Source organism: Triticum urartu, chromosome 6, assembly GCF_003073215.2.
Source record: "Triticum urartu cultivar G1812 chromosome 6, Tu2.1, whole genome shotgun sequence".
In the NCBI taxonomy this organism is placed as follows: domain Eukaryota; kingdom Viridiplantae; phylum Streptophyta; class Magnoliopsida; order Poales; family Poaceae; genus Triticum; species Triticum urartu.
Genome location: NC_053027.1, coordinates 437,451,355 through 437,460,373, shown reverse-complemented (window position 1 = coordinate 437,460,373; position 9,019 = coordinate 437,451,355). Strand labels below are relative to the sequence as shown.

General features: G+C 46.8%; 1 protein-coding gene across 1 annotated transcript; it reads left to right on the top strand.

The window, feature by feature from the left end:
• The first annotated feature begins 7,572 nt into the window (after nt 1-7,572).
• Nucleotides 7,573-8,271, top strand: LOC125512289. The gene has a single exon (XM_048677384.1). It carries the CDS (start codon nt 7,697-7,699, stop codon nt 8,078-8,080), a length of 384 nt encoding a protein of 127 aa, XP_048533341.1. The 5' UTR covers nt 7,573-7,696; the 3' UTR covers nt 8,081-8,271.
• Nucleotides 8,272-9,019: the final 748 nt, after the last annotated feature.

Below are 9,019 nucleotides of genomic sequence, written 5' to 3'. Positions count from 1 at the left end.
CGACTGGATTATGCGTGTATGGATTACAGGGGTGCGAACCCTCCATACTGAGGAGGGGGGTGGCTTATATAGAGTTCGCCGGCCCCCTCCTGCCCTCAGTAATGCAGGGTTTTAAAGTACATTTAAGATGGGGCGTTACTGGTAACGCCTCTAATAAAGTGCTGTAATGACCATGAAGACTACTTAACAGCTGACCGTTTGCCTACGGAGTGACTGTAGACCTCCTGGCAGTCGAGTGAATAGCTTCATGGTCGAGTGGTAGCTTCTTGGTCGAGTGGTAGCTTCTTGGTCGAGTGGTAGCTTCTTGAACCCGTCGAGTGAAGTACCTTCAAGTCGATTGATGGGTGATTTCTTCTAGGGACGTCCTTGGGTAGGACTCTTTGGGACGGGTCCGTGTTCCTACCCCAGGTACATAGCTTCATCAGGGGTGATATTTGATTGTGTTGAGATGCCTACCCCTGAATCATTTAGTTCCTTTATCTCCTTCTGGAAGAAGAAAAAACGATATGATGCTATTAATTTAGACTCTGCTGCTACCTTATGGAGCTTATGGATGCTTCGAAATGAATTTCTTTTCTAGGGTCGAAGGTGGCGAAGTATCAGGTGTGTGTTGGATATGGTGGGGAATCATATTCGCCAATGGAAAGTTTTGTGTGCGGACTCCCAAGCTGCGCTACTCCTCCGATGCTTGAGGCTGCTCGACCATCATTGCGGGGAATTGCTTAGAATCGCTTGGCGCGTGGATGACTCTGGGGTAGTTAGGTAGTGGAGCTGCTGTTTTGATGTGCGGAAATGTTCTCATATAGCTCTATTGCCTTTCTTCCCTTTGGCTTCAGACTTGATAAGTTTTCTTTGAGAGAGATGTTAAACTTTTAGTTTTCTCTTCTTGTAATAATTCTGTTGCAGTTACTTCTGGCTCAAGCCGAGAGCTGTTAACAGTCCGGTGTGGTTTTGCCTTTGCTTTTTAATAAAAGTTGGGGCAGGGGGGCAACCCCTATCATTTCAAAAAAAAAGATCAATATTGCAGCCAAATATATATTGGGAGAGACTCGTACCAATCTGGTTGCCGATCATATGGGAGAAGGACGCCTCATTGGCCACCGCGCTGCGCGGAGTGCCGCCCCCTCTGCAAGAAGCGCGCGCTTGCCGATGGGAATGAACGGTGACGAGGGCAGCCTCTATTACACCGCTACCGGGCCTGCCGACGCGCATCCATACATACGGGGTGCTATCTCTAGTTTGTCAAGCCCACGACTCCAGACACGTCTATGTATAACAGCGAGGGTTGTATCTCGTCTAATGTGACACGTAGCACTGCCTCATCTACAACGCATGGTGAATGGGCCAGCTGAGTAACGAAAGTAAGAACTTTGTTTTTCTGTTTGTTTATTCAATTTTCATGTTAGTTTCTTCAGTTTTCTATGGTTGTTTTTCCCTTTATCAATTTTCTTCAAGTTTTCCCTCTTTTTCTTCAATACAAGTCTCCATTTTTTTCCATGTTGTAAAAAAAATATTGTATACAACTGAAACATTTTTTTGATGCACACTATTTTTTTTTTCAAATACATGATGTATAGTTTTTCAAATACATGTTAAACATTTTTCAAATACACGTTGAACATTTTGATGAATAGAGGACTTTTTACATTGCGTACCTTTTAAAAAAATGTCGTGAACATGTTTTCGAAACACGTGAATGTTTTCTTAGATGTCATGAACATTTTCTGGAATGGTAATAAAATAAACTTTTTGAATTACATGAACATTGTTTATATTATTAAAAGAAAGTCACACACATTTTTTGAAACGTGCGAACATTTCTTTAATGCTATGAACATTTGTTTTATAGTATGTTTTTTTTTAAATTGCATGAATTTTTTTTGGACAGCATTTAAATGCGAGATGAACGTTAAAGTATATTAATTGTTGAAATATATAATACACTTTTATAATATTAATATGTAAATAAAAGTTAAAAATCTATACCTATATACCAACTAATAAAGGGATTAATGCTTCTACGCATTCGTTATGAAATTGGCCCCAACTTTGCTACAAATTGCATTCAATGCCATTAGTAAGTGGAAAAAACGATTTTAGATTTTCTTGAAGTTCCTGGCCGTGGCGTTTGGTTCATGTTCAGCTATCCCCTCGTACATCACAAGTGAACTAGAGGTGGGCTGGCTAGAGGCTTGCTCTTCTAATGGGGCACTATAGGCGGATTGCCTTCTCTCTTTGAATTCTGATTGCGTAAGATAGATCTGTCTCGCCCAAGGATTGTTTAGCATATGGGCTGCACAGTGTTGCAATTCGGCCCAGGTATTCTCTGTTTAACTTTTCTTTTTTTTTTCTTTGGCAGATTCAAGTACTTAAAAAACATATCTTTCAAACCTTAATACTAAATTTAACATGTTATATATAAAAATCGCTTAGTAAAATATGTTATATATACAAATCGCTCAGTAAAATATGTAGATTCCAAATATGCTATTTATCTTGCTTGTTAGTCATTTCTAAAATTATGTTTAGGATGTACCCTTAATTTACACTTTTCTATATATGGGGTATTTTAAAAATGTCTATTATCGATGTTTCCTACACATTTAAATTGATTAGATAGGATAGTTTGACAGTGTAACAAAATCTGTTGTTGGTGCCATAGGGGGTGTTCATTTCCACCCATTTAAAATTCCAAGCTAGCCTTTTTCCTTTTTAAAGAAAAAAACTACTAGCTAGCTTAATACTTTATATGTACGTGTAGAAACATACTTCTACATGTCGTTGTGTATGGTGGATTGGCCGCCCACCAATGTGAAATAACTGATGGTCGGCTACCAATGACATGGACTGGAAAGGATGAATGTTTGATTGGGGGAGGGGGCAAGGGAGCTAGGGTCTAGAGTTCGCACGAGTCGCCACATCAAGCGGCGGTCGGAAGTGGAGGATGTCTCGGTCAGATGTCAACCCTAATGTTGCCTAACACTAACAAGCATGTTTTTCTTGCTGCCACTGTTGCTCCAGATTAATCTACTTGATGCTATTGTTATTCATAATATTATTTATTTCTGTTTTACTTTTAAATTTAGCTCATGGCATCAAGTCAAATTTATTAATAATGTTATATCTTCAAATTTTCCTTAAATTTTAGAATGAACTAATAAGCTGAACTAAGTTGACTCGGGACCATATCTCATGTTCCAAATTGGCATCCTGAAAAACCCTATCCTCAATCGATTCATGGTTCGACATGTTGCTCATTGTTTCTTAAGCTCACCGTTCATGTCGAATGACCACTGGTTGTCATGTTAAAATAGAGGGTGTGCATCTGTGAAGGGTCGCGAGAATGCTTATCACATTATAGGCGTGTGTTATTGTTTAATCACCTATTGCAATGCACGGACATGTTTTGCTGGTGCAAGAAAAAGAAAAGAAACGAACGGACCTAATACTAGTAGGCCCTCCCACCATATGTCAAGCTAGAGATATAGAAGCGCCCACTTATATCGATTTTAGTGAGCATTGTACTCGTGTCGTTCACTTAGCCAGCGCACTAGTCTAGCTGGGCTGACACCCCAATAACGCTAGTCTAAGTGAGTTCATGTTACTCGAGTTTAGTTGTCCGACTCATTTCCCACAAAAAAAACAAGATGTCCGACTCGTTGCCTGAACACATATTTATCTGATTTGTTTGTACAAAGTGTTTTCTTTCTGTTTATGAACCTATTTGTGAGAAAGAGTCACAAATTTTAAAAATGTTCACAATTTTTTGCTATATTTGCCAAGTAAAATAATGTTAACGAATTAGAAAAAAATCACAATTTCGAAATTCAAATTGTTAAGTTGGGTAACGCCAGGGTTTTCCCAGTCACGACGTTGTAAAACGACGGCCAGTGAATTGTAATACGACTCACTATAGGGCGAATTCAACAAATATTTAAAAATTATCACGAATTTGAAATAAAATTTGCAAATTTCAATTTCTTAAATTTATAAATAATTCATGAAATTAAAAATAATGGTGAATTCACAAAATGTCTGCAGACAAATGTTCAGGAATTTGAAAATATGTTCATTAAAGCTAAGAATATGAAACACATGAATCTATCATTCACAAATTGAAAAAAAAATGAATTGAAATCTGAAAAATCATGAGAGAAATTTTTGCAAACTTAAAGAAATGTTACCAGAATAAGAAATGGTTTATGAATTTAATTTATTTTTAAAAAAATCATGAATTTCATAAAAATGAAAGATAGGAAAAAGGAAAGAATAGTGAAAAAGGAAATAATTACAATGAAGAAGAATGAAAAAGGAATAAAAACCATCGAATAAAAATAAAAATAATAAAGTAATAAAAAAAGAACTTACAAACCCAGAACCGGAAGTTTCCCAAAATCAGATAGAAGCTTCCATGATCTTTTCAAAAACTGAATGGGCGAGTGTTTACAATCATATGTGCCCATACCAGGTGCCACGACGGGCCCACGCGCCATGTACACGTCTAGGACACTAACTCACACACACCTATGTAATTGCGAGGGTCAACTCTGATACCATTTTGTAGCGGCTTCGGATCGACTACCATATATAAGGTCGCAACGCGCTAGCTACCACTTGAGATCAAGACTAGCCTAAGAGATCAATATTAATCTTTCGTGTGCACTTTGTTCTCGCTCGTCAATGTGAAGCATGCTGTACTTTAAGGTTTTTTGTGGATGGGCTTTCAAAGAAAAAAGATGAACTTATTGATATTAGTAATGTATCAAATCCTATTATCTCGGACATTATAGCACACTTCTAGACATTGTGGATGAATTCCGTCATAACGCTCGCACAACGCGATAGATAGCATATTAGCATTGGCAGGGTCTCGTGCGGCGATCTCTGGATCAGCCCAATTTTTCGCTGGGCGACTTCAACAACACAAGAACGGCATATCCAGTCCCACAAATTAGAGCAACTTTAATGGGGCGATTCATTTCGTCTGCCCGTGTTCATTTGAATTGGCGTGAACAAAAGTAATGGCCTAACGCGCGACCCAAACTCAAATGGCGTCCGTTTCATGTCCGCGCCGACGCATTTGCGGTCCAAATTTGCGTCTTAAATGTATCGACGCGGACGCGAAACGGACGCCACACACGTCTTCTCGATGTCCGTCGTGGCCTCACTTGGCGGTCGTCCAACGCTCCGTCACCTACCTGGTCAGCTTAATTTATGATCATGGGCGCACATGTCAGCGATGGCAGTCGCCCTTTTTTAAGACGACCGTGTGGCGAGGCCGTCTTCATCCAGCCAGCCCCCGTCCACATCTAGGCACGCTCGCTCCCCCATCGCCGGCAAACCCTAGCCATCCAAGCCGTGCCAAATGGGGCTCTTCTCCGGCGCCGGGAGCAGCAGCAAGGCCAAGGGCAAGGCCCCCGCCGTCTCTTTCCCCTCATAGTTTCTCCCGCCTCTGCCAGCGCCGGCTCGCCGGCAGAGGCAGCGCGTGAACGTGCCAGTGCACCAGGCGGAGTGGCACTGGCAGCACCGCGTGCCTCTGCCGATGTCACCCTGCTGCACGACCGGCATCTGGATCCAGAGAGGATCCCAGTGCCGGCCGCGGTCGGCTAGGGCGCACACAGAGGAGGTGCGGCGCCGGCAGGCGCTGCTGACGCCGGAGCAGCGCCGTGACGCCATCTACGCATCCGACTCGCCGAACTGGAAGAGGTGGTTCGCTTTCGAGCACGAGGAGGCGAGGCGACGCGGCGTGCGCGAGGTCGACCGCAGCGTGCCGCCGCCCCCGTTCATCGTCCGCGAGGAGGACCAGGCGGCGGAGGACGCCTACCAGGCGGCCCTTGCGGCGGTCTACCGCGAGAGCGAGGAGGACAAGCAGCACAGGATGGAGGCGATGGAGGAAGAGGAGGCTCGGTATGAGGCGGCCATGGCGCAGGCCATTGCCCTCTCCGCGGCCGGCGACTGCGTGCTGCCGCCGGTGGCCCCGCCGTCCCCTCCCCGACGCCGCGTCAAGGCCGACCCGAAGCCGCAGCCGGAACCCGAGCCTGAGCCATCCCCCATCGAGCGCTACTCCTGGACGGGAATACTGCGCGAGTGGGTGTCCGAGTCACCGGTTTGGATGGGGACGACACCGATGTAGGAGGTGGCGTACCTCGAGATGTGGCGCCAGCGACGGCTGGCTGAGGAGCGCCGTCACGGCGAGTACGAGGAGATGCTCGAGCGCGACCTCGAGGAGGAGCAGCGCGAGGCTGAGGAGAAGGCGCGCTAGGCCGCGGCCGCACAGCCCCCTGCGCCGGCACTGCCTGTGCCGGAACAGCTGCCTGCGGCCTACATCGCCGCCGCCTGGAACCCGGCATTCCCTTGGGCCGGCCCTGTGCCGACACTCATCGCTCACCGACCCCGAGGACGACGACGCCGCCACCGCCTAGGGCAGCGCGCCACCTCATAGTTTAGTTTGTTTTTAATTTCTTTTAATACTAATGTGGGCGCATGGACTCTCACCGACCTTTCCGGTCGACCCTAATATTTAATTAAGTTATTTTTATTTTAAATATGCATGCACAGTATCGGCGCCGTCAAAATAGATCAGACGAGCGTTAGGCGCAGACGCCGACCCAAATATAAAAACAAACGTCTGTGTCTGTCTGGTCGATCCAAATAAACAAAAAAAGCGGACATAGTCAGCGTCTGTTTGGTCGACCCGTTGCTCTTACTGCAGCAGAAACCAAACACTGCTCCAGCACCAACACGTACATACTAACTCTAATATGTGACGGTGGAGACGTGGTCCACCCGGCGTGCACAGGCATCAGGCATATGTGACGGTGGAGACGTGGTGCCAAAATGAACAACCTGCCGCTGGTCCCTGCCTCGCCTCTCTCTCGGTCGAGCGGTCACTTCTTCCCAGACACGTATGTACGTCGTGACAATTCATCGCAACCACTCCCCGTGTACGTACGTACGTCCAGACGTGCATACCATTTAATGTAGGGTACACCCACACGCTCTCCCTCCTTCCGGTGTGCCTGCCGATATATTCCTCCCCTGTTTCTTATTATTATTGCGAATAACCTGTACTGTACGTCTGTTGCGCCCTTCATCTGAAAGTACAGACGCATACATACAGAAGCACATGATCACATGACTGACATCCAACAAGGCCTCACCATATACTACTACGATTCAATACTCAGAGCAACACTACTGGTGCATCATACTTAGAAAACGTATGCATTGTGGGCGAAATATTCTCTCTCTCTCTCTCTCTCTCTCTCTCTCTCCCAAAGCTGATGAAATCCAGATCAAACCTGCATGGCATGGCAGGGAGCGGCACTGGTGCGACTCATGAGAAATTTCTCCGGTAGCATGTGATGCATGGGCCCTACTACGTGCTGTAACGATGATATTAAATCACCCGCAACGAACTAATCTCATTATTTGAAGAAAAAGATTCCACCTAAGCCGTCCCTTTCCGATCTTTACGCGGACAGTTGCCTATGAGCTGTCTCGCTCGTAAGCCTCTCTGCATATGATATAAAACCCTAGCCCCAGACACGCTGAAATGCGTTATATATCCATTCTCCAGCCACTGCCCATCGGAGCAGCGACTACTCCTACCCTACCATAAGTCCATAACACGAGAAAAAACGGGAGCAAGTGAGAGCAAGAAGCGACTGCGGAGGAGCAAGCCAGCGTCGGATCCATGGAGCTGGAGGCCGCCCCGCAGCTCCCGAGGAGGGACGCCAGGAAGCTGGTGAGGTGCCCGAGGCTGCAGCTGGACGCCAAGACGGTCACGGCCGTCGAGCAGTCCACGGGCACGCCCGTCGCCGACGCGGCGGCCACCAGCCCTGGAGGCGCGACGCGCGTCAAGATCTTGCTGAGCAAGCAGCAGCTCAAGCAGGTGGCCGCGGCCGTCGCCGCCGGCGGCGCCTTCGCGCTGCCGCCCGCGCTGGAGCAGCTGGTGAGCGCCATCAAGAGGCAGCACGCGAAGAAGCAGACGGCGGCGGCGACCAACGCGGCTGCCGCGAGGCGCCCGGGACGGTGGTCGCCGGCGTTGTACAGCATCCCGGAGGATATCCACAGCTAGATAACCCGCCTAGCTTCGTGGTGTAGTCGGTTTGCATGTATAGCTTCGGTGGTCTCTCTCCATTTTTGTTGCCTCTTCGTCCTCAATTCTTGGGTTGCAACGTTGGGCCAAAGTGAAAGCGCGCCCAATGGATGCGTTGCGTTGCAACTTTGAAATGTCAGCAATTTTAATATGACATTTTTTGGATCCAATTCGTTTCTCTCTGCTCAAGATCGATCGATGTACAAATTCGCTGGACGAATCAATGAAGAGAATGAGCTGGGGGAAATAAACAACGGAGCGTGCGAACCTGCGTGTCTCTTTCTTGCCTTGAATCTTGTCCAGCGCCAGGTAGCCACTGCGTGCGTGCGTGGGCAGGTGGAGCTCTTTGCCTGGAAATGCGAGCCAGCCCGGCCCTAAAAGATTCCTGTCCACCGGTACGACAAGATCTACTACTAGGCGAAAAGAGTTTACAGTTCATGGCCCAATGGGCGCAACAGTGGCAGATGATACTCGTCACATGCATGCCAGCGTCTAACCGGATTCGCTTCAGTGTTGATAAGGAGGAGATCGAGTGTGGTTAATGTACGCGGGTCCAGTGGAACAACATCTTGACGCCGATAGTGGCTGCCGGATCAATGTCGTTCGGATAGGTGGTACTGGTACATAGTGGTGCGGTGGCGTTTGTTGTGGGCATACATACATGATCTTCGGTATCCTCACTCCTCAATAGCACTGACACCTTTGTTCGGTTTGTGGCCAGCCAGATCGATCCTCCGCCAAAGCGCAAGAAGTTAAAAGTAGACGGGCACACACAGCAAAAGCCGAACGTGAAGTGATGGCTTACAGTGAAAAGTATATGCGTGATAATTTGGTTTCAAATGTATACGCGTTGTGTGTCTACGTTATTGACAGTTAACTCTGCTTTAAACACTGTTTGCCCTGCTGTTATGTGGAAAT